Source organism: Microcaecilia unicolor, unplaced genomic scaffold (assembly GCF_901765095.1).
Source record: "Microcaecilia unicolor unplaced genomic scaffold, aMicUni1.1, whole genome shotgun sequence".
NCBI classification, from domain to species: Eukaryota; Metazoa; Chordata; class Amphibia; order Gymnophiona; family Siphonopidae; genus Microcaecilia; species Microcaecilia unicolor.
The window spans coordinates 90,965-116,876 of record NW_021963331.1 but is presented as its reverse complement, the minus strand read 5'-3'; the positions used below and the strand labels follow the sequence as shown (position 1 = coordinate 116,876).

General features: G+C 38.4%; 1 protein-coding gene and 1 pseudogene across 1 annotated transcript in view; one reads left to right on the top strand and one right to left on the bottom strand.

Moving 5' to 3' along the window:
- Nucleotides 1–5,932: 5,932 nt before the first annotated feature.
- LOC115459199 (UDP-glucose:glycoprotein glucosyltransferase 2-like) overlaps nt 5,933–25,912 on the bottom strand; it is a gene marked incomplete at both ends in the record, with an annotated part of 97,910 nt that continues 77,930 nt past the window's right edge. Inside the window, 5 exons of the mRNA XM_030189060.1 lie at nt 5,933–5,950; nt 13,000–13,210; nt 15,895–15,989; nt 22,559–22,657; nt 22,740–22,863. Coding sequence (XP_030044920.1) covers nt 5,933–5,950; nt 13,000–13,210; nt 15,895–15,989; nt 22,559–22,657; nt 22,740–22,863 — 547 coding nt within the window. The remainder of the gene's footprint in view (nt 5,951–12,999; nt 13,211–15,894; nt 15,990–22,558; nt 22,658–22,739; nt 22,864–25,912) is intronic.
- On the top strand, nt 23,092–24,841 carry LOC115459200 (annotated as a pseudogene).

Genomic DNA, 25,912 nt, shown 5'->3' with positions numbered 1-25,912 from the left:
GAGAACAAATGCAGAGACTGGTAAAGAATTCATTAGTTACAGATGCTTAGGAACACTCAAGTAAAAGTACTCCATGAATATAAAGATTTTATATTTTACTCTTAAGAATACTGGGAGCCAGTGTTCCATGGTATCAACCTATGGGCACGGTACAAGATTGTCACTACATCATTCTGTATCAGGTGTAACTGTTTTAGAGTAGAAAGATTTCCCCCCCTGTTTACTAAGCCACACTAGCAGCTGGTGGTGCACTAATGCTGACACAGCCTATTCACTTTGAATGGGATGTATTGGCATTGCCGTGCGGCTTAGTAAACAGTGGGGGGGGGGGGGGGGGTTAAGACAATTATGGAGGTCATAGCTAAAATTATTGCTGGGGGAATTCTGTGCAAAAAAAAAAACAAACAAAAACCTGAAAATACTTCTGCTCATAGTATTTCAAAATTCTGTAAAATGTTGCAGCCTTTGTTCAAACAGTAACTGAGTAATAATTTATAATACAGAAACTTATTACTCAAGATGAATACTTTTTAATACTTTGTGCATAATTCGATTATCACAAAGGCCGGACCATGCATGCCTCCATTCAACTCTCTCTGAACACTCTTCCCCACCCCCCACCCACTTGGCACAAGTCCCACACAGGCTTGACCTATCCTCCCTGGTCAACCTTTCCTCATTTTCCCCCCAACCCTTTCTCCAAAACTTACTCTTTCCCTCTCCCCAGTTCCGTACATCTCAGGCTGTCTCTGCTCATTCCCCAGTCCCCAATACACTTACTCTCCCCCAACTCATCCCTAACTAGCAAAACCTCTTGATTTTTCTGACTTCCCTCCCAAGATTGATCTCTTCCCCATCTCTCTCTCTCTCTCCTCTCAATCCTTCCTATTCAACAACAGACCCTCACTCTCTCTCTGGCTTACCTTCTTCATTCCAGGCTTAGGTTTGGAAGTGGCCCCACCGACCAACACCTCTGGCTGCAGCTGTCTCTCCTGCACTAAAGGATGTAGCCTCTACCCCAAAACTGTACAAACATTCAAACAGTTTTGCATTCTTCATCTGGGTCCTAGTAGCCAGAACTCACAGCTGCAGCTTTTTCTTCCTGAATGACAACTGCCCCCTCCCCACACAGGCAGGCAAGTTGTTTCCTATTCCCCATGCAGAATTCTACACTAAATTTGAATTGTGCAGTTGCATAGAATTTCCCCAGAAGTAAATACATATGTCTTAACCTAGAAAGTGATCAGATTGAGCAAATTAGAACAGAGATGATTGTTTAGGATAGGTGCATTTTATGTTGGATAGCATGACTACAAATGTTTTTAAAGAAATCTTATTTTGGTACAATGGGGAAGGAGGTGGGAATCTAATCAAATTGAGTACAGACAAGTTTCATCAACCAAATAGGTGGCTCTCTTGGGATTTCAGAACATAAGAGTAGCCATACTAGGTCAGACCAATGGTCTATCTAGCCCAGTATCCTGCTTTCCAAATAGTGCCATGCCAGGGTCACAAGTACCTGGCAGAAACTCAAATCGTGGTAACACTGCATACTACAAATCCCAGGACAGCAGTTGCTTCCCATGTCTGTCTCAATAGCAACTATGGACCTTTCCTCCAGGAATTTGTACAAACCTTTTTTAAACTCAGATACGCTAACCGCTGTAACCACCTCCTCCGGCAAAGAGTTCCAGAGCTTAACTATTCCTTGAGTGAAAAAATATTTCCTCCTATTTGTTTTAAAAGTATTTCTATGTAACTTCCTCAAGTGTCCCCTAGTCTTTGTACTTTTGGAATGAGTAAAAATTCAGTTTACTTCTACTAGTTCTACACCACTTTGGATTTTGTAGACCAGTAAATAATGGTAAGCTAAAGTTAGGAGTATTAAATGATTGATGCCTGAGCACAATTTCAAATTTTGTACCTTACAGAAAGTTGCTGGAGGGGAAATCCCAGATGCTTATTCTTTCTATTATTGTCCCCCTAATAACAGGGTTGCATCATCAGTTAATATTATAAGTCTCGAGCACTGAATTAGTTAATTCCTACAATATTGGAACTATTGAGTGTTTGTTTCTCATTCCACAATTTCAGGGCAGAAATAAAAGGCCGAATGTATGGTGGACTCATAGTGGGTCTGGTTTGGAAGAAGCAATTGATGAGCATCCAAAGAGTGGGAGGTGGTGACTATATGGTACTATAATACAGGAAAGATATAAAGCCCTACATCTGGGATTTACCTCCATATGCTAAGCAGAGAACCTTGAAGGAAATCCAAAAACCAACAGGAAGCCAATGCAACTTGACTAGTATAGGGGAAACTGAGTCAAATCTCTTGGCCTGGGTCAAAAAAATGAGCTGCTGCATTCTGAAGAGTTTGTAAACGACTTAGCTGCTGGGAAGTGAATTCTGCACATGCTCAATGCAAAAATCTTAGATGCGACAATTATTATAGGATTTGTGCACTAATACTATATAAGTAATAAAAAAAGGTTTACACAAGTTGATTTTTAATGTTGTGGCTCACAAGGCCCCCCCCCCCCCACAGTATATGGATGAAGCATATTATCAATAAGGAAGTGCAACTTGAATCACCCAATAACCTTTGGACCTTTTATGAGTAAATAATTAGAATTTACCAAATATCATTACATTCCATTCAATTAAATGCTTATATTCCGTGATTACCTACTTTGTTCATAGTGGATCACAGTCAATTACTAGGCAACCATAGAAAATTACAATAAAATCCATAGTAACATTAAAAGTACACAGCATCAGAGCATCATATAAGTTAGTCAATCAACGTTTATCTAATACAAACTTTCTGAATAAGTACATCTTTAGTGCTTTTCTGAATGTTAGGTAGTTCTTAATCGATCTTATTGTTTGAGGTAGTGCTTGATAGGCTAGAGATAACTGTTTAATTTTTTTTTATATTTTTATCACTAGAGAATTGTAATATAAACTAATTTACGCAAAGAATAAACCTTTGAGCTATGCGCAAGTATATGACAATAAGTATTGTGGAACATCTCCACATAAAGCCTTATAAATCAACGTGGCTAACGAATTGTATATGGGCTACGATCGGAAGCCAATGAAGTTCACATTAAAAAGGAATCACATTTTCTCATCTTGATACTGTATAAATCAGACGCACCACAGTGTTTTGAATGTTCTGCAGTTTTTTCAAATGAGACATACAGCCCAAATAGACTACATTACAGTGATCTAGCCTTGATAAAATCAATACTTGCATCAATACTTGGAGTGGAGGAGTGGCCTAGTGGTTAGGGTGGTGGACTTTGGTCCTGGGGAACTAAGGAACTGAGTTCGATTCCCACTGCAGGCACAGGCAGCTCCTTGTGACTCTGGGCAAGCCACTTAACCCTCCATTGCCCCATGTAAGCCGCATTGAGTCTGCCATGAGTGGGAAAGCGCGGGGTACAAATGTAACAAAAAAAAAAAAAGACGTAAAACAAAAGGCTCAAACCATTTCCTAATGTCTCAATTTCTGTAGTGTCAAATAAGAATTTTTGATTCATAAATTGACCTGATTTTCCATAGTAAGCATACTATCCACTTGAATTCCCAATACTTGAACAGATGTCTCGAGGTTACAACTTATATTATCAATGATAAACTTACCCCCCTGTTTACAAAGCTGTGCAGCAATTCTGACACAGCCCAAAGTGAATGAGCTGTGTTGGCATTAGCGCACCAGCAGCAGCTAGCGCAGCTTTGTTAACGGAGGGTTTGATGTTTGTCAATCATTGTATAGGTGATTCTAATCACAAAAAGTTTGTTTTATCTTTGTTAAGTTTCAATATATGGGTACTGGCCCAGTATTTTTTTACAATTGACAAGCAGTTTTATCACCAAGAGATCTGTAATACCATCTACTGGTAAAGGAAGAATCAATTGTTAACTTACATATTCATCTGTGAAAAAGTTTTGACGTAACTTATAAAAGAAGTGGCCACCACAGGCATTCAAATACCTTCATCTCCATCTAAAGACCTTTTCTACAGACAAGTAAACTTCCAAAAGCTTAAACTTAGAATCTTCAAAGTAATATCCTGAACAAAAAGTTTGGACTTAGGCTCTTTAATAGTTAAATAATTCACAACTGCAGCCTAAGAGAGCAAGCTCAAGCCACGTCATGGCCTTCTCAATGTCAGTCAATTAACAGAGGTACCAACAGATTTGTTCCATTTTGGTTATATAGCAGAAGACCACTCATAAGTAAAATTTTACTCTCTGGTAAGATGCTGCCTGTAAGTCCCCTCCCATAGCAATGGCTCATGATAGGAAAACTCCAGCCTAGCAATCTTCAGTCCCCTTCACATTACCTATAGTGGAAGCAAGGGATGGTCTTGATCCCCCCAGATTCAATGATGGCATGTTGGCAGGTTCAAAACTGTTTCTAACTCCATGAATTCCATCAGGAAACACCTGGTACAGAAACCACAAACTGGTTCATAGGTCCCAAGGTTGGTAAGAGAATTCAGAAGATAAGTCTTTATCTTATCCTTCCCTTTGAACCATCGTAGAACTGAAAGCTTAAAGGAGGAAAAGCCCTCACAATCTTCCTATAGCACAAGTACTCTTAAAAAGAACTGCAGTGGCTGCTTTTTTTTTCACATAGAGGCAGGAGAAAAAGAGAAGGGAAGACTGCGATAAGAGGTAGAAAGTGGCAACAGGGGAGAAGGGACCTAGACCACTAGGTTTACACCTGAGGCACAGGATATTCTCAATCCCAAACTCAACTGAACCTGCAAGCAGGACAAGAGGCCACAAAGAAGTCACTACAGAGCACAGCTGCTATCCCACCTGCTGGAGATAGAGAATAGTGACTTGGTTGCTAAGTGCAGGAGCTTATGAGGCACAACTCATTAGAGTTCTCTATCTCCTCCTGTTGGTGGATGGTCACAACCCATTTATCTAGACTGATCCTTGGGACATAAAGGAATAATTATTGACATCAGATCCACAATGTCCTTCCCCAAGGATTTAAAAATAGTTCTAGAGCACAAAATTTAAAAGGCTATATGAATTATTCAACATCTGAATAACTGCCTGTGTATGATCAGGAGAAATCAAGGAAAATGTATTCCACTTAGATCCTACACTTAATTTCACCCAAAAGTTGATAAATACCCAGCACTGAAATTTTCAGTAATCCTAACAGCTTTCTTCTGGAAAGCATTTGCAAATTCTTGTCAATTAATCTATGTCTGATTTATCAGCCACAGTCCCAAAAGAAGTTCATTTCTTCAGTATGTCAAATATCATCAGATTCAGGTGCTGCCGCTTATATTTTCTTATCACAGTATTTTTTATTGGCAGTAAGCACAAATTCCTGGTATTTAGCAAGGCCCTCCTAATGTAAGATCAACATGTTCATGTTGAGCAACCTTCACCAATGGCTCTCCACTCTTCCTGTAGAGCTAGGACATGAACGTTTGAAAAGTGTTTTTAAAAGTTATGTTTCGGAATTAGAATGTTGGCAAGTGTTTTCATTTTCATGTTCATACTTCACACAATCAGAATGTATGTATATTCCGTGTGTTTCAACTGTACTCGATCAGGCCTTGATATCAAAGGCAATGCATTCAACTAAGGATGTACATATACAGTGAATTAAAATCAGTGGGGTCAATATTCAGCCGCCAGCGTTATTGCCGGATATTCAAAGCAGGGCCCCTGTGAGTTTCCTCATGGAATACCCAGTTTTGCAGAGCTGTCTAACGCACAGCCAGTTAACTCCGATATTCAGCACTTATCTGGCTATGAGCTACTGCATAAAGATATGTCTGACTTTTATGCGGTTAACCTGGCTAAAGTGCTGAATACTAGCACTTAACCAGCCAAGTACTGACTGTCCCGAAACACCCCCAAAATGGTTGGTTTGTAGTTTGGCGCTAACTGGTTCTTTTCAACAGCACTAACCAGTTAAGTGTTGACAAAAATGCTTGGTTAACCCTGAACAGGCGATTTAAATGGCCAGGAGCCATTACTGGTCTGTTAAATCGCACTGAATATCGACCCCAGTGTTTCCTAATCCTAACCTTGAAGCACACCTAGCCAGCTGGGTCTTCAGGATTGCCACACTAAATATGCATGAGATACCTGTATACATACATAGATATCCTGAAAACCAAATTGGTTAGGCTGTCTTCATAAGATTGGGAAACACCGAATTATATACCTTTTCTAAGGTACCACGGCCCTATAAGTTGTAGAGGCTGTTTTATTATTTTTTTTTTTTAACACAAGAAATATTTTTATTTGCAAACATAAGCGAATCTGAGCCCCAAATGTGGATAAATCAAGCCCTCAGTGATCTATCAACAGCACAGATAACAATAAAGGTACAAAAATAGAATGTAAGATTTATTAAGCCCATTCATCACTTGCTGTCTTGGCATTTATATTCCATTGTACCTTCCTTTCACATATTTATTCTACTTTGCCTCAATATGTTAATGTCAATTCAGAAAAGAATCCTGTTCTTACAAAATATGAAAATCTCAATATGCTTTGAAGTTTGGGTAAAAGATATTTTGCCGTTCTGCAACTATAGGAAAAAGACTTTGACAAAGGGAATTTCTTACCTGTAATGATTGCTGTCAGATTAAGGTGGTGTTTTTCATGGATTCACATTTATTGATCAAATGATCTGTCATGTGTAAGTTCAAAGGAGCCTCCCATGCTGGGTTTTCTAAGGTATCAATTCTGGTTGTGATGCAACCACCAACTGTAAGCTATTTCTATTAAATTTGTAATTCCTAAAGGGTTGGTGTATTTTGTATAACCATGAAAAATACAAGTTCTGTACAGTAATTCATGCTTTAAAAGGACTAGGAAGCTCAGATGTACAGAAGAGAATCAAATCCTGGCACAGTTAAACAAGGGGGAAAAAAAAGGCCAAGAGGGAAAGAAGGACATTCAGTGAAATAACAGAAGCAATCAAAATCATAGCAAGTTTCAAATTAATCTGAATAGAAGTTCACAAAATCCTATAAGGGTGTCAAATGACGACAGAACAAAGAATGCCATGCCCAAAGAATCCTCGTTTTCTCTATTACTGTGCTACCTTAGCAATGGACTTCACAACCGAAAGGAAAAGCAGTGCGCCAGAAGTAAGATATAATTTTTTTATTTTGGATTTTTTTTCTATTCAATTAATTTCCACCATCAGACTATGAGGAGAATAAATACAATCCATTTTTCACTTCCCAGGCAGAAGACCTGGAGTCGAGGAGTGGCCTAGTGGTTAGGGTGGTGGACTTTGGTCCTGGGGAACTGAGGAACTGAGAATTCCCACCTCAGGCACAGGCAGCTCCTTGTGACTCTGGGCAAGTCACTTAACCCTCCATTGCCCCATGTAAGCCGCATTGAGCCTGCCATGAGTGGGAAAGCGCGGGGTACAAATGTTAAAAAAAAAAAAAAAAAAAAAAAAAATACTACAGCTAATCTTGAGTTCTGGACAATCAGAATAGTGTTACAGTCTCTGTATGGCCATGTAGGGTACATCTATAAAACCTCTGTATGTGTAAAGTCTGCTTTGCATGCACAAAAGAACTTTTATAAAACGGTGCAACTGCTTACATGCATAAAAAATATGTGCACAGAAAGTGTGTACCTACTTTTACGTGGGTTGTGCACAGATATTACCAAGGGGTATAATAGTTGGAGCAAATGCATTTTATAAAAATGTTTGTATAGAAGTAGCACCTTTTACAGAGCAGGTGTAAATTTGTCTGCTGGCATTTGTGCATGATTAGGTCTGCATACAGAGCCTTTTTTTTCTTTTTCTACAAGGATCATAGGCACATAAGATACCTTTAAAAAATGGGCACCTTTTAGTAATTCTCACATAGGCATCCTATTAGAAAATCAAGCCCATATTGTCCGACCTTATATATACACGAGTCAATATTAAATGTTTATGTTCAAGATGCTAAAATAACCCTGGTACTTGAACTAACCAGAGATCCTATAACTTGTTACATTCCCTGTACTGGAACATCAACCCAAAGGGAGTCTTATCATAAAAGTCTACCAAAATCTCAAGAGACTACTATAAGCTAACTGCATTTTAAAAACCACAGGCTGTAACAGACTGTACCTCATCCCCCTGACAAAGCACACCAGCACTCTAGAAATTTGATGGTCTTACTTAATGTTTCTTGATATTAACAGGTCTCGATCCATCACCAGATACACAAAGGCCAATTCTATAAATAAGCACCATCCCTGGGATTCTATATATGGCGCCTTAATTTCCGCGCAGAAATTGAAGAATATTCTATAACAATGCGAGTAACTTAATTGGTTAACTAGCTAATCAGCACTATTAATTGGATGTTAACAAGCACTTATCAGAACTAATTGGCATTGACTGACACGCACAACTCGCTAAGTGTATTCTGTAACGTACTGTGTCTAAATTCTAAGTTGAATAGTTGAAAAGAGGTCGCTTCTAAAATCTATGTGTGTTATAAATACACCCATTCTGCAACTAATTTAGGTGTTAGGATTTATGGCCGCAACTACATTTGGTCTTGTGGAGAGGCGCTCAGCATTATTCTATATACTGTGTGGAAATTTAAGCCTATTCTATAAAATTTAGGCATACTTTATAGAATACGACTAGATGTATTTTTTTTCTGAGTGGAATTTTCAGGCGCCATATACAGAATCTAGACCTATATGCATGTGTACATGCTGCAAAAAATGCCACATGCACAAAAGTACCTTAAGCACTATTCTATAAGGATGCGCTTAGGTGGCATAGCGTGCAAATAGAAGAGCACGTACATGTGGGTGGAAATAGGTGGACATGATGAGTCTCAGTTACACATGTAGCTTATAGAATACTGTACATGTGCCCTTGCTGCACATACGTGCCCACAGTTATGCTAACTGGAGGCATGTAAATTTTAGACGCACTGATGCTGACTTATGCTCATATTCTATGAACGAAATCCAGGCAGCTAGATGCCTTTACAGAATAGGCACTCACCAGGGTGTCTTAGCACACCAAAAAGCTCACTTACAGAATTGTCCCCTTAGCATTTTTACTCTACACATAAAGGAAGTGTTATTTTTGAAAGCATATGTACAGATATCGGATAGTGATGAAGACACATTATAAGTATGGATGTTTAATCTTTATGTCGATCTCACAAGGTGAAGCACTGCAAACTGTAGATCAAGCTTTGACCACTTGCTCGAGGCCTTGGTGAATCCCTACAGACTTTTTGGTGGAGTTAACGAATATAGCTTTGTATAATAATAATTTTCTTTTTGATGACAAAATTTACTTACAGACTTCAGGTATTACAATGGGAGCCTCATTTGCGCCCTAGGTGGTGAATTTGTTTATGGCTACTTTTGAATAGCAGTATGTTTATAATTCTATAATGTATAGCCATGTCAAATATTGGAGTTGTTATATTGATGACGTATTTTTGATACAGAAAGGAACAGAAGAACTTAAAATTTTTGTGAAAGAATGAAATAATAAACATTCTACTATTAGATTTGATCTTACATTTCACAAGGATGAGATTAATTTTTGGATGTGAAGATATGCAAAATATATGGTAAACTGAGAACATCAGTCTATACTAAACCTACAGACAAAAATTATCTCCTTCAGTATGGAAGCATGCATCTGATGCATATATAAAATAGTTTACCATTCTATTTCCTTCGGTAAAGAAGAATATATAACTCTAAACAGGAATATAAGAGATAAATGTGAGGAGCGAGGTTATCCTTGGAAGACAGTATAACAAGCATATAAAAGGGCGCTATACAACGATAGAGAATGGTTGTTGCAACCAAATAAACGTCATCCTTCTGAAGCTTTACCATGTGTAATACGATACAATGTAAGTCGTCGATAAAAATGTCAACAATAATTACGTGTCATTGGAACATTTTACAAACTCATGAGGTATTTTCTCAACATAATCTGATGAACACTTATACTAGGAATACCAATCTATATGATAAATTGAGCAAGGAGATGTGTGGACGACACATCAGCCATCAGAAGGAAATCATCAGAAATGTGGACATTGTTCTATTTGCGATATCACAGTGGAAGGTTCAAGTGGATTAAGGGATAAAGGGACACAGAGGAAGTCAATTAAGATATTTCACTATGCGTGAATCCATTAATGTGATTTCCATTATTAGAAGCCTCTGTGATCTTCCATATGTTGGCCAGAACTCAGGAAATTTAAAACAAGGCTAATAGAATATAGGCATTGTGTCAACACTGAGAAATTACCAGTTACAATGTATGGTGATCAGTGAGATTCATATGGGTAAAGGGGGGGGGGGGATGTTAAAAGTTATCTACACAGAAGAACACAATGGTGGATATTCAAGCTAAATGCTATCGAACCAGCAGGGCTCAATACAGCAATGGAGTTGAATGCTTTTTATTGATTTTGTTCCACAGAGGAGTTCTTTTAATAATATACTTGAAACTGACTGGCTGGCGTTCGAGTTGGCGTTTTTGTGTGTATATCTATCTCTCTCTATATATATATATACATAAATATACACACACACACCGCAGCCATCTTGACACATGAAATGAAGGGTTGAAAGTTCCAACACTGAACGTAACTCTTGACGCAGCAGGTTTTTTATGAAAAAGATTCACCACTGTCAGGGTTTCAAATTTTTCTTTTGTCCAGGAAGCACAAGCTTTTTTGTATTTTTAAAAATCAACAGCATGGTTCTGTGGAGAAGAGGAGTTTGGAGGAATCCTTGTATGTACAAAGAGTGTTGCAAAGTGGATATCTCCATGAAAATTCGGAGACCAGCAATATTAGAAAAATAGGTTTCTTTAAAACTGAGGAACAAAACTCTTTTCAATTATGTAAATGGATATAGAGGGAAGGTATTTACTTCAATGCAGGTTGAGGTTTTTTGGGAATAGTCTATTCTTCCTTTGAGGAGTTTTTTTTTACTGTTCTTCCCCCCCCCCCCCCTCGTACCTTGTATGATTGAACCAATGACAACAGGATTCCTAAGGTAACAGCACTATCACATATTCCCATACTTTGGGGTGATGTTGGGAGATTTGAGGTTCTTTTTCTTTAAAGTAAATAATTTTTTTTACTAGTACCTCTATGTTCACTTCTCTAACTAGCAAACTTTCTTAATAGAGAAAAGTCTGTAGATATGTAATTTGATTTCATCCAGAAATTTCTGTGTATCTGAAATGGTTTGTATAAAATTTTAAGCATGGAAGGTTTTCTGAGATAATTTTCAAAGTGGAAACCTAACAAATCTGCACAGAGAAAACTGCTTGTACCCGCATGTGTAGTTACACATATTGCCTTCTCTGGAAATAATTTTATACATTTTTTTAATATATATAAAATTAGGTCACACCTAAAAGTACATGCAATGCAGGTAGGTGCATACTTGTAGAGTAGACATGCTCGGGGGACAAGTTTGGGCAGAACCTGGAAGAGAGTCAACATTACACACATATTTTATGCACTAGCACAGTGGTTCTGGTCCTGGAGGCAACCCCAGCCAGTCAGGGTTTCAAGGATACCCACCTGACTGGATGGGGTGCCTCTAGGACCAGGTTTGGGAACCACTGCGCTAGCATTTACACCTATATCTTTATAAAATATGCTAAAAATAGGCTCCTTCTTGCCTTATTATCCTAGGCATCCTGTATTAAAATTACCCTGTACAAAGTCTATATAAAATAGTAGTAGGTAGGATGCAAACAAAACAAACTGGGCAGCCTGGGTGCCTTACAAATTGGCACCAAAAAACCAGATGCTTAGTGCGATTCTATCAACTATGCCTAAAGTTAGACGTAGTTTATAGAATATGATTATTTGCCGTTCTCACAACAAAATTTTAGGTGCATCCATTTAGGACACCTAAAACCAGGTCTAAATACCTACGCCTAACTTAGGCGCAGATCATAGTGCACATAGTTTTTTGAAATGCTAACAATATGCCCATGGCCATGCCCCCTTTTTGGCTGCAAGCATTACAATTTACGTGCACTACGTTATAGAATATGCCTAGAAAGTTGTTGTCAAGTACCAATGATCAGTGCTGATTGGCTTATTAATCAATTAAGTTGTACATGCAATTTGGCCCTGTGGCCAAATTATCGCACACAACTTTAAAGGCGTCATTTATAAAACTTGGGGGATTATAAATAATGAAAGAAGTGACTGCAGTAAATACATCAGTTTATCTTGGAAAAGGTTGATACTAGCTCTAAAAGGCACAAGTAATTACTTGTTATGCTTGCTCACACAAGTTTCGAGTAGAAAAAACATAAGGTTCTGGTCACACATACTTTGGCCCAGGCTATGCAAAATCTTGTAGAAAAATCAGACATATATCTCTGTGCCTATAAACTACTGAGATACATTAGCATGACCATTTGGTTTGACAACAATGTAAAATATTTTCATAATGTGGCCTTGATTTGTATAATGAACTTCAGCTGTTACTGGATCAAAGTTCAATAATATTAGTAATGTTATTACTTGATTGGGAAATCCCAATTTTAATCAACCCACTGTTTTCAGTTAGGTCCAAGAGGCTACAGACAGTGGCAGAGGCGAATCCTATCCTCATGTCCCAGTAGTACTCCCTGAATCATAATCCAGTGCTCTAACTAGTGGTCCATGTCATTTGCTAACAAGGTACTATTTGTAGGTACATCATACCATATATATAGTACACTACCAGATGAAATTTCAGAGGTCTTAAATCAATCTACACAGTACACATATGTGGTTAGATTTTGAAATACCATCAGTGCTGTGAAGTCTTCAGTAAGGAAAACAGAGCGGTCTTCCCAACTTTTAATGACTTATAATGAACATAAACAGAAGATAAAATAAAACACAATGGTTAATACATTTTAATTCTTAACAGTATTAATAGGCATCTAACACTTACACTGTGAAATAAAGTTACTCACCGGAACAAAGAATTCCTTAATTTTAACTCCTGAGGAAAGGGCTTTAGCTGTATCTTCCTTAAGCAATTTACTTAAAATACTTCTTAAATGGGTATTACGTTGTGTGAGAAATGCTGCTAAAATAGCCCTTGAAACGGCAGTATTATCTTCTGTTACTTCTTCTGTGGGATTATGTATAACTCCTAAGCGTGCATTGCTGCTTGTTTTCTACAAGGTAAAATTATTAAAACATATCAATTCAATTCTGTTTTCCTCAACACATGCTTCAACAACTTTAAAAACAAACAATATGGTCAATGGAGGAGCAATTTTCAGAATACTTATGGTGCTTGCAAGCTGATTTTCAGGTGAAAGTATAGGCTGGCAGGTGATTGTGGGTCAGCAACGTACACTCATTAAAACATACATGGGGGATTTCAAAATGAAATCTCTGTACACACTTTTCCTCCCCTGACCTATCATAGGTAAAACATCATGCACACCTTTACCCTCACTAATGTAGGTAATTTTCAAACCCTGTTTCTACAAGGATAGGAATGCATTTACTAGAATATTTTGAATACTGTTTCCATAGTTGAAATATCCTGAGCTTTTGTAAATATCATAATTTTAATGATTTGGGAAGGCAATTTTCATAGTGCTAATGGAACTGCAAAGTCTGTGGCAAGTTTTTATTCACAGACTACAAAACTGTTCAAAGTAAAGTTATGTGTGCACTGTTACTTTGCAAATTGACTAAGAAGAAGTTCCTGTGTAGACTGGATAGGCCAGGTGGTCTTTGTCGACTATTACTTACTATGTTAACATAGATGGTTTTAGAAGGGTTAGCTGCCATTTACAAGTGTAAAAACCTGATTTACAAGGGCAAATTGGCACACACACAAGTAATATACTCATTAAAATATACATTGGAGTGGAGGAGTAGCTTAGTGGTTAGTGCAGTGGACTTTGATCCTGGGGAACTGAGTTTGATTCCCACTGCAGCTCCTTGTGACTCTGGGCAAGTCACTTAACCCTCCATTGCCCCTGGTACAAAATAAGTACCTGAATATATGTAAACCGCTTTGTAGTTGCAAAAACCTCAGAAAGGTGGTATATCAAGTCCCATTTCCCTTCCCTAATAATTTTAGAAAATGTGCTTATATGTAAAGTGACCAACCGCCGATTTTTTTAGATAGGCGATCATTTTTCTATCAGTTGATACTTTTAATTTATACATCCTTTCACTTTCTCATTTGTTCCAGTTTCACAATATTAGATTATCGGTAATTTTTTATTATACTCACCGTGCTGTTCCTACATTTCTTATTATACTCAATGTGATGCTCCTATGTTCTTTTCATTAAACATTACATTTGCTCATATTGACTATTGTTATAAACCATATACCACCCCAGCCCCTTGTGCAAGCTGTTAATTTACAGTTTTTACGCAGACAGTTGATACTGACTATTCAATACTTGTTTCAATCTTTATAGACCAACTACATACTACAACACTCCAAGGTAACCATCTTTTGGAGATTTACCCATTCACATAGCTACCAAGACTCCTGAGGCAGGCCTGTGGCCGAAACACAGATCTGTGTCGAGTCTTCAATAAATCGCTTCAGATATTTCTCTGTTGCCCTAGTCTCTTGAGTCATTGGCCCACTTCCCACTGTCTTTGTACTACTACACATAACGTGTAAACAGTACACATTCACATAACAATAATTTTAATATTTTTTGCTGCTGAAGTTGTCTTTTCACTATTGCCTATGTCCAGATTGTCCTTGCTGTACATCACCTTGGGTGAATTTCTTCAAAAAGGCAGTAAAGAAATATGGGTGAATTTCTTCAAAAGTGGTAGATAAATCCAAACAAATAAATAAAATCAATCATCTCCTTTTCCTTCTTGGGCACATTAATTCACACTGATGACCTCTCCGATTTTCATGCCCCAAATCTTCTTGTATTAATCTCATTTGAATTTCAATAATGCTCTAATACCTACAGTCAAAATCATGAGCTTTACTTTGACCTAGTCCTTTTTTCCTCTCTGTTACTTCAATACCTCTGTTCTTTCCCTCTCTAATCATTTGATAACTTTAACAGATTCTTGTTAAATTAGCAAAAACATTTTTAGGCCTCTCTCAGTTACTGACTGTGCCATCCACCCCTCCTCTACCACAGTATCTCTGCTTCTCTCCACAATCTTGTTAAAGTATGCTGATAAGGTAATACAGATTAAAATATGTTTGTATACCAGATGGGCTAACTGATCTTTGACTTTTTGATTTGACATTGAATCTCTCATTATCAGCTTTGAAGTTGTGAATAATCATGTTACATAATAATTTGGGCTTCTGTTTATTTGGTGTTTAGAAATTAATTTAGGTGATTATTTTCCAGCTAATTAGGATGCTTTTGAGAACCCAAAAAAAGAATCCGTGTTTATTGGTGTTTTCATGTCACAGGCACTATTGCTTAGTACATTTTCTGGCTTAATCAAAAATGTAAATTTGTGTCCCTTAATAGCTGTCAGAAAATAAAAACGCACAAAAACTAGGTGGGGGATATGAGACAAAGCAGAAAAGGGGGTAAGAGTACTAGAAGAAGTGGTATTTTTTTTTCTAGTGTTTATAAAAAAAAAAACCCTCCTATTTTAATTTTTTTGTATTAGGGCTTTTATTGGTGTTTTATCAGTTCAGCTATCCAATGAAGTTGAACCACTTGCACATTTAAGGCCACAAGTCAAGTAAATTGGAATGTGCGACAGTTATACTGTATACTCTTTCTCCATACACCCCATAAACCTAAAAAATAAATTACTAAACAAGATATTTCTATACTCTACATACATTAACAGTAAAACCTTTTATTTTGTAAGAGAAACCACCAAAAACTTACCATGTGTTTCACAGCATTAGAAAGCAGTTGTCTCCCAGATGCTTTGTCAAAATCAGCAATAATCCAGATGGTAACTGCATAAATTACATCCTCATCTGAAAGGAGAAGTTAATCTAGTCAAAGAAGCTCTAAACTCCACAGCAATATACAGCAGAATCTATTTTGCTTTTCAAATAATTAGAGAACACAAAGACAATTTTTAGAATTCATCTAGTCAAAATGCAGAAACAAAAAAAAAATTCTTTGTGATGCCAAGTAATGACCAAGGTTCAAGGCACAGAATAAAAGCAACCACCTGCAGTGTATCAAACAGCACGTATTATAGTTCTTTTGTTTGAGGAGCCATTATTTATTAGAGCAGCAGTTCTCAACTCAGACTGATTTTAAGGTATTCACAACATTTTCAATGGGACCAGTGTATAACCAAAGTCAAACCTACCTGGGTGTAAGTGAAGGAAATATAACTGGCTAGCAGACTGCATGAGTTTGTTATTGATAGTCCCTATCCTATTTGTGTCAAAAGAAACTAAGTCCAACCAGCTATTTAAGGGGTTTTGCCTCCTCCAAATAGGTGTGACTCTTGCATGCCAATGTGCGTAGTGCACTTTCATCTTTGAGAGTATGAGGCCAGGTAAAAATGTTGGCAGGACAACAGACCAGTTAAGACTGAAATCCAACACTACATCATAAAGTACCTTAGGATGAGTGTGCAGAACCACCCTGTTAAATAATTTGGTGTAAGGTGGATCAGTTACTAGAGCTTGGAACTCGCGAACTCTGCGTACTGAAGTCACCACCACAAAAATAAGACTTTCCAGATCAACTACTTCAGTTAACAGGTATCAGCAACTCAAAAAAAACTTTTCATCAGCTAGGGTAACATCACACTGAATTCCCATGACACTGCAGGAGGCTTTATGTCAGGTTTCAACAGAAGCAAGCCTCACATGAACCAAACAACTAAAGGCTAAAGGGTTTCCTTTCTACATGCTGGTGATAAGTGTCAATTGCACTAAAGTGGACCCTAATGGAGTTCCAAACCTGACTCAGACAAATATAGAAGATATTCAAGCAGTTTCTGTGGGAGACAGAAAAAGGAGACTAGGGCCCTTCCTGACACAGACCGCAAACCTCCTCCATTTAAATTTGTCTAGTGGAACTCTCCTGGAAGCCAACAAGACCTGTAACATACTGTCAGGCAAGTTCATAGAAGCTATCATTATCCTTTCACAATCCAAGCAAGGGGACTCAATACTGGGGTACCAAGCCCCTTGAACTTGCATGATCAGTGATGGTAATTGCCCAATTTTGTGGGTTAAGAACCATATTTGCCTCAGTCAATGCAAGGTGATGAGAACCATGGTTCCTCTATTGTATCTGAGCTTCAGGAAAGTTTTCACTATCAGGAGAATTGGAGGACATGTGTATAGAAGACCTTCCCCCTAATCTACGATGGTGACATCCAAGGCTAGTCCTCCATATGACCCTATCCTGGAGCAAAACTTAAGAATGGTGAAAAGATCTATGAAAAGTGACACTCCCAAAATATCATTCGAGCCACATCCTCGGCTAAGGACCAATCGTGTAGCCGTAGGGCATTATTCAGATGTCCGCCCTGCCAAGTAGCTGGCCCTGAATGTCATTCTGTGAGAAATGGCCCAGTTTCACACCCTGACAGCTTCCCTATATTGAAGGTTTGAGACTGTTCTTCCCTGCTTGTTGATGTAATACATTGCCACCTGTTTGTCCATCTGTATTAATATAATTTTGTTAGCCATATGATCTCTGAAAGCCTTTGAGTGTTCCAAACTGCTCTCAATTTCAGAAAATTTATCTGGTGGCGTTTCTCCTGATAGGGTCATGAGCAATGACCGTGAAGCCTATCTCCATGAGCTTCCTAGTCCAGTTTGGATGCATCTCTCATAAGTGCTTTTTGATACTGTGGAATTTGAAAGCAAATGCCTTTTGTCAGATTGGACAGCATATCTATCAGGCCAGAGTCCCAAATGGGCTTTATAACAGATATGACATCTGCAGCCTGTGAATGGCCTGACTCCACCACATGTGTAGGCCCACTGAACTTGTCTCATTTCAAGATGTGCCAGGTGCATTATACACACTGTTGAGGCCATGTGGCCCAGTCTTCTCAACATGTCCCATGCCAATATCTGCTGACTCTTGGATTTCTACAACTATGGACACAAGATTGGTAATCCTCTGCTGTGGTAGAAAAGTTTTCATCTGAATTGTGTCTAGAAGAGCTCCAAAGAATTCCAATTGTGGTGACTGGCTTAGTTGGGATTTTGGGTAGTTTATAATGAACCCTAGTAACTCCAGCACTTGGATGGTTGTGCACACTGATCTTTCTGCCTCTTATCATGCAATCTTCCAAACAAGGAAACACCTGTACTCCCACTCTGCATAGATATACTGTTATGATCAAAAGGCATTTTGGGGTCCTTTTACTAAGCTGCGTAAGCATCTACACGCGCCCAATGTGCACCAAAATGGAGTTACTGTCTGACTACCACGTGGCTCTTGCGGTAAATTCATTTTTAACCCCCGTAAGATACGCTCGTCTGAAAATTTTTTTTTAAATTTTCGGATGCGCACCAAGTGGCATTTGATGCACATAGGTCATTACCGCCCAGATTCTTTACCGCTAGGTCTATGGCTGGCGGTGGACACGCGGCAATTTTCATTTTGCCGCAGTTCCATTTTCGGCAATAAATAAACAAATAAAGAGGCTTTTTTTTAATAGGCGCACTGAAAAATGGATCTGCACGCAACCAAAACCTGCGCCTATACTACCGCAAGCCATTTTTCAGCGTGCCTTTGTAAAAGGACCCCTTTGTGAATACCCAAAGAACCGACACAATAGCAGTACTTGATACTAGTACTGATGTTTCTCTATGATGAATCTGCAATACCTCCTGTAACTGGTATGTATCTCTACATGGGTGTGAATATCCTTTAAGTACAGAGAATATAACTAGTTTCCTTTTTTGACAAAAAGGAATTAAGGTACCTAAGGAAATCATGCAGAATTTTTCAGTTATTATGAACGTGTTCAAGACTCTTCTGTTTAGGATGGGGGTGGAATCCCCCTGTCTCTCTCGTGATCAGGAACTACTTTGAAGTAAACCCCTTTCCTCGTTCCCTTGATGGAATGAGTTTGACTGTAACTGCATCTATGAAGGAACAGAGTTGCTTGATAAGTATTTCCTGATGTTGAGAACCTGACCAAGATGCTCTTGGTGGGAATTTGATGGTTTCCAACAGATTTTCAGAACCAACCAATTGGAGGTTATAAGGGGTCAGTAGTTTGAAAAAAAAAATTGGGTATGGCTACTCTTATGTTCTTATGTTTATATCCACCTGTCTATAACTACAGTACTCCGGAGACCTGCACGCTGCTCTAATGGACCTGGCTATTACATCTGAGGCTGTCATAGAAGTTGGTGAATATTTTTAATTCACATTTTTTGAGGGGGGTTGGAAGAGGTCAGTGACTACTGAGGGAGAGGGTCATCTATGAATCCCTCCAGTGGTCATCTGGTCATTTAGGGCACCTTTTTGTGTCTTAATCATTAGAGAAACAGGTCTAGACCAAAATGTTGAAGTTTTTGCCCTACACATTTTGGATTTGTTGCATTATGGCTGTAAAATGTCCAACTGTTAGGTACACCCTAAGGTCACCCAAATTCCGCCTTCAAAATGCCCCCGACATACCCCCTCATGATTTGGATGCATTGCAGACATATGCATAGACAGACATCTGCAAAACAGCTTCCCAAAATACCATTTCGAACGTTCGGAGAAGAAATGTGTCCAAATGGTGCTTTATGACACTTTTGGGACGTTTTTCTCTTTCAAAAATGAGCCCCAACATAACTAAAAATAATGACACCGAGATTACCAATTTAACTCTAAGTCCACCTTTTCCCAAGTTTAAAAGCAATTTCACAACAGGTAAAACATTCACCAATGGAGATTCTTCCTTTCTGGAATTCCTCTCACAGTACCATAGGGCTCCAGGTGTCAAAAAGGCACCAATGACCCTTTATGGTAATATCAGAGTACTACTGCTAGGTGGCATCCTTACGGAATATCATAATGCCTCTCTTTATATATATATTTATGATGTAGCCAGACCACGAGTGCAATGTGCAGGTCTGGTCAGAAATGCTATAGCAGAATTAGAGAAGGACAACACGAAATGGAAAAGGGGATGGGACTTCTCCCTTATGAAGGAAGGCTGGACAGATTAGGGCACTTGGAGAAGGATATACCAGAGATTTATACAATCATGAGTGGGATGGAAGAGAAATAGTGAACAGATATTTACTAGTTTACTTTATACAATTTGATTTCTTGTTTCACCAATTAGACTGAAAGTGAGTTACAATTAATAAAATAGAATACATTAAAAACACGACAATTATAACATTTTTTGCTACATTTCTCATATATTGTAACCTCAAGCCACTAAATACTAGCTCATTAAACCCACTTTCCTATAACCTCACTATGAGGCCTTTTTACTAAGCTGTACTATGAGATAGGGAGCTGCACGGGAATAGGGATTATGGGAATCCCGTGGAACCCGCAGGTATGAAATACGATGCCATGGGACTCTTATGGGATTCCCAACGGAGTGCAGTCAAAATCTCGGGTTACTCCAGAATAAGGCCTGCAATGCACCAAGAGAGGTAGTTGAAGCACCAGAAAGAAGATTGGAATGTACTGAGAGAGGCAGTTGGAGCACCAGAATGAGGCTTGAAAGGCCCAAAGAGGAAGTTGGATTGACAGACAGATTTGGAACACTCAATGGTTGAATAGTGAATACTATCCAAAAAACCACAGGAGGCTGTTGGGGTTGGGAGGAAAGAGGGCTGTGAACAAATAAATAATAGCGTTGACTCCTTCAGGTATGGTTGGGAATAGAGGAGATTAATTGTGGGGATGGAACAGATCTTAGCAAGTACGGGAGGGTATGGGTAGGGTAGGGTGAAATTTCTGTCCCTGTGCAACTCTCTACTATGAAAAGGGCTTAGTGCATTCTTATGAGGGACTTTTCCACAAGCTAAGCTCATTTTTAGCAAGGCTGTCAAAAAAGGCTTTTATCAGATTACAATGGCCTCAAATACAAATCTACATACGCATCAAGCTTCTCCTTCATTGTGACACAGCTTTGGAATGCACTGCCTAAATTCTTAAAATCAACTCAGAACCATCTAAACTTCAGGAAATTATTGAAGACCATCCTTTTCAAGAAGGCTTACCTTCCAGACGTAACTTAGTCTACTACTTCCTTGTTACAGCAAAATTTATGGACCCTAATGTTCTTTTATTATCTTCTATTGTCTTTGTTGTTTTATACGATATGTTCACGAGTAATATTTTGCTATGACATTTTCTGATATTTTACTGTACTGTAGCCTACCCATGATATTGTGTAAGCCACATTGAGCTTGCAACTAGTGGGAAAATGTGGGGTATAAATGTGTTAAATAAATAAAATAAATAAAAATCTATTTGTTGAATATATGGCTGTGTGCTAATGTTATCATCAGAATGCAGCTATTCAAAAAAGAAATTGACGCACAACTGCTTAGTGCCTCCTATGTAGGAGGCATTAAGGGCCCCCGCTTTAAATCAGCATTATTCAGTTAGCACGCACTGTCAGCACACCAGTTAAATAGCGTCTCCACGCCCATTCTTTGGCCCTGGCACGTCCCTACCAAGAAAATGTTTTTAAGAATACCATGCACTTAGTGCACAGGTGGCAAAACTAACATGGAATGCTTTAGTTTTATACTATTTTTTTCTGTGTGTTGGCACCTAACGCAGCTTGGCAAAAGGGCCCTTATGATTGGCTAAAAATATTTTTACACAACCAAGTTTCTTTTAAAAATGGAATAGCAATTTAATACTCTCAATTCCAACAGAATGGCATTCCAAAAGTTTGGGACCATTGCCCTAAATTTTCTAGGGTTGTGCAGGCAAAATTGTTGATTATTATTATTATTTTCATGTAGGGAAGCAATGATGTTAACAGTGCACTGTATTTACCAAGAGTGTGCACAATTTTTATTAGTGCAAGCAGTGTGCACCATTTATGAATGAGGAAAAAAATATAAAATTTCATTTTTTCCCTGTTGTTATGGGCTAAAAGTAACATGAAATAAATGCATATCCCTAATATTTTTCATTTGAAATAGTACTAGGACTAGAGAACATACCATGATCTGGCAGATGGCAGGTTTAAAACAAATCAGAAAAACAACTTTTCACTCAACACAATTCAACTGTGAAATTTGTTGCTGGAAAATATGGTGGAGGTATCTCGCACACATGATTTAAAAGGGATTTGGCCAAGTTCCTGGAGGAAAAGTTCATAAACAATCATTAATCGAATAGATGGGTGAGGTCACCACTTATTCCTACTTGGTAACGTTTTATTGACCTGTGCTTGGCTACTGTCAGAAATAGGATGTTGGGCTCAGTGAACCTTTTGTCTGACCTGACATGGCACATCTTATATTCTTTTTAAATAGTTTTAACAAAATTACTTACTATGCCATTCAAAAATGAATGGATACCAGTATCAATGCTTTGTGATCACAGAAGAAAAGCAAGCACTTAAGGAAAATTAGCATACCCTTTTTTCTCAAGTAATTCATGTTGTCCACAATTACAGCAGTTTTGTCTTGTGAATCCAGGTAAGAAAAAGTGGAAAACTCATTCACATGAACTGAAGCTGTAAAATTAAAAGATTACAAGCATGTTACAGTCAAATATTTTTTATTCAATAAAATCTCATTATGAAAGATTTTCTTTACCTCCTTTGGACACAAAATTAAGATGTTTTCTTTCGGTCCCAAGTATTGTGGGATTTATACGAGAAACTACACTGGGCTGATCCATTAGGAAATCTGTCACATCCATATGATCATTTAAAAGACCCTGAAGTAATAAAAAAAAATAATTAACAAAAAAAATTTCAAGTATGAAATAATAGCATAAAATCCCACAAGTTATGCAAAATGCAGTGTTCATCTGCATATATCGGTTGCTACATATGTACACAAGAATGTTTTTTAAAGGCACGTGTGTGACTTTTTTCATCAGTTTTTATAACAAATTTTTACAATAGTAAGGCCTTTTCAGTCTGTACTAACTTGTTGCACTGCAATGCCTATTAAGCAGTGCAAACAGCAGTAAGCAAACAAGTAAAAGTTTCAGAAATGTAGGAAACTAATTGAAGTCTGTTACTATAAAATTCTACTGGCTATAAAAAGCAGCCTCAGGGCTCTGATTACTAAGGTGCGCTAGCGTTTTTAGCGTGTGCATAAAATTAGCGCGCGCTGCGTAGGTGCTCATAGGAATATTGTGGGCGCCTGTAGCGTGGCTTTGTAAACGGGACCCTCGGTTTGTTCCAGAAGATGGGAGTAGTGGCAGCTGTAATCCAGTTGAACAGGAGTATCAGAAAGAACTGAGCAAGGAATTAAGGGGCCCTTTTACTAAGCTGCGGTAAAACGTGGCCTGCGTTAGATCTGACACATGTACTGGGCCATTTTTTTTTACCGTGGCAGGAAAAAGGCCTTTAAAAAAATGGGGCAGTAAATGGCAATGCGCTAACATTAAAATTAGCGTCTGGCTATTTACTGCCTGGCTCACATGCTACTTATGCGGTAATCCGGCAGAGTGCGACAATGTGGCCACGCTGATTGTCGGGAACGCCCCTCGTGGTAGAAAATTATTTTCTACCACAGGAAACTGCACGTGCCAACTTTGGAACTACCGCCAGGCGCCTGCGCTACCCCACTGGTAGGGTCGATTTGGCGCACAATAGCTGCGCAGCAGCCCTACCATGGCTTAGTAAAAGGACACCTAAGTATTTGTGGGGTGTTCTCAAGGCTGGAGGTATAGACTCAGCAGCCTATGGAGATGCTGACCCAGTAGCTGGAAGATCACAAGAAAGGGAAGCGTCAGGGTTAGAAGCTTGTCCTCACTAGTTCAAACTCTGCACAGAACTGGGCTACTGCTATAAATGAAGAAATACAATCAACGAACTGCTAACAAGAGCCACTGGTGAAGAGGAACAGGCACATTCTGCGGTATGGGAGGAGGCTCATCATGCTACAGAAAAGATGGAAGAGTTTATCTGTGAGTTATGAGAGCAGTCATTCCATATGATGTTCTTCCACACTAACTGAAGGACAATTATTATCTTCTGCATGGACACTGCTTAACTGTACCCTCTTTCAAAGCCTACTTCTCATGCATTTTTACTACACAAACACTGGCAAAAACTGGAAACACGTTAGGTTTTCTGCTTTTTCTGTTCTTTGGCATTCTGACCAAACTGAGGTCAAACATGTTCATTGCCTCCTTGCAAGAAAAAGTGGTCAAAGCATGTTCTTCTTGGGCATAATATTATGCCTCAGACGTTTCTGGCTTTTCCATGCCATTTGCCTTTCAGAAAAAGGTTTCAAGTACTTTTTCAAAGCTGGATTATTCTGGGATAATGATCAACAGGTTTGTTCCTTGGTTATATTATTCACGCTAATGCTCTCCTCAGCCTGAGTGCTTCAGATCACTACTATCATCATAGCCCAAATGGAATAAGATTTACAACCCTCAAATACTGTCCAACGAGAGCAGATGTGTTATTGGGCAGGCTCTAATATTATTCTCATCCTTCACTTTACCCACAGCACAGCAATTTCTAAAGGCTAGTGGATGGGATATTTTCTTCTGATGGCTATCATATACATCACAGACAGTGGCCTGTCTATATCCCTGAATGTTTCTTATCCAAAAAATACATAATCTGGTTTCTGTTCTATGAGATATTCAATGAGCTAGTGGTGGCTGCACACTTAATCCATGTCTACAGTGTCTCAACTTGCAGGACTTTTGATATGGACTAAAGGTTTAATAAACTATTGACACACCTCTGAAAAGTACTTGCTGCCCAAATGCTGGTCTGATAGCATACAACTGGCCAAAAGTCACAGGAAGATTTCAAGCACATCTGGGATAAACAATTTAAGTCTTAAGAATGACCATTTTCAGGCCATGGTTCTGTAGGGAAAGTTGATTCCTAGTGAAGATGATTTCTAGCTTATTAATCTTTTCAAAAATGGATCAAAAATGATTTCATGTATTTTTTTAAAGGTACTAGCATATAAAGCATGAATGCAAGAACTGAATGCATAAAAAACTCAGATTTTCAATTATTGGTACTTCTGAATTCCAAGATTGGATATTTTTATTGTTAGCACATTTCTGTGTGTGTGTGTGTGTGTATTATATATATATATATATATATATATATATATATATATATATATATATATATATATAATTAGGGCTACAAGTTAATCACAATTAATATTATAATCAATGCATTATTTATCAATTAATCACATTGCAGCATCTCCTGTCTCCTCCAAGCATCTCTTCTGCTCTCTTCCACTCCCAACCCCTGAATAGTGACCCAAATACATTATTTGTATGCAAACAAATAGCGATTGAATACGAATAGTCTGGGGCTCTACTGTGCTAAATTCTACTGAAATAAACACTTGATCTCTGATTTCACCTTGCTCAATGTCCATTATTCATATTCGGTATTTGTGAACTGTCAAATTACATTTTTCATTATTCGTGTACGACTGAATAGTAAAATATGCTCTTCAGTACAGCTCTAGTAGCAGCTACAGCTACCACCAGTAGCATTGGGTCTAGGCTTTATCTGCTGCTATGACTTGATCTATCTCTAGCCACTGTTCATTTTCTCCTGCAAGATCAGAGTCATAGGAGCCGACTCTGTGGGTGCTTGAGCACCCCCAATATTGAGAAAATTCTTTTATGTGTCCAGGAAGGGGTTATTTCCACTGGGCTTAGCACCCCCAATAATTATGAAAAGTTGGCTCCTATGATCAGAGTCCCCGGCTCCTGTCAGGGCCTGATCATTCTCCCAACTCCTATAAGGAGGGAAAAGGCA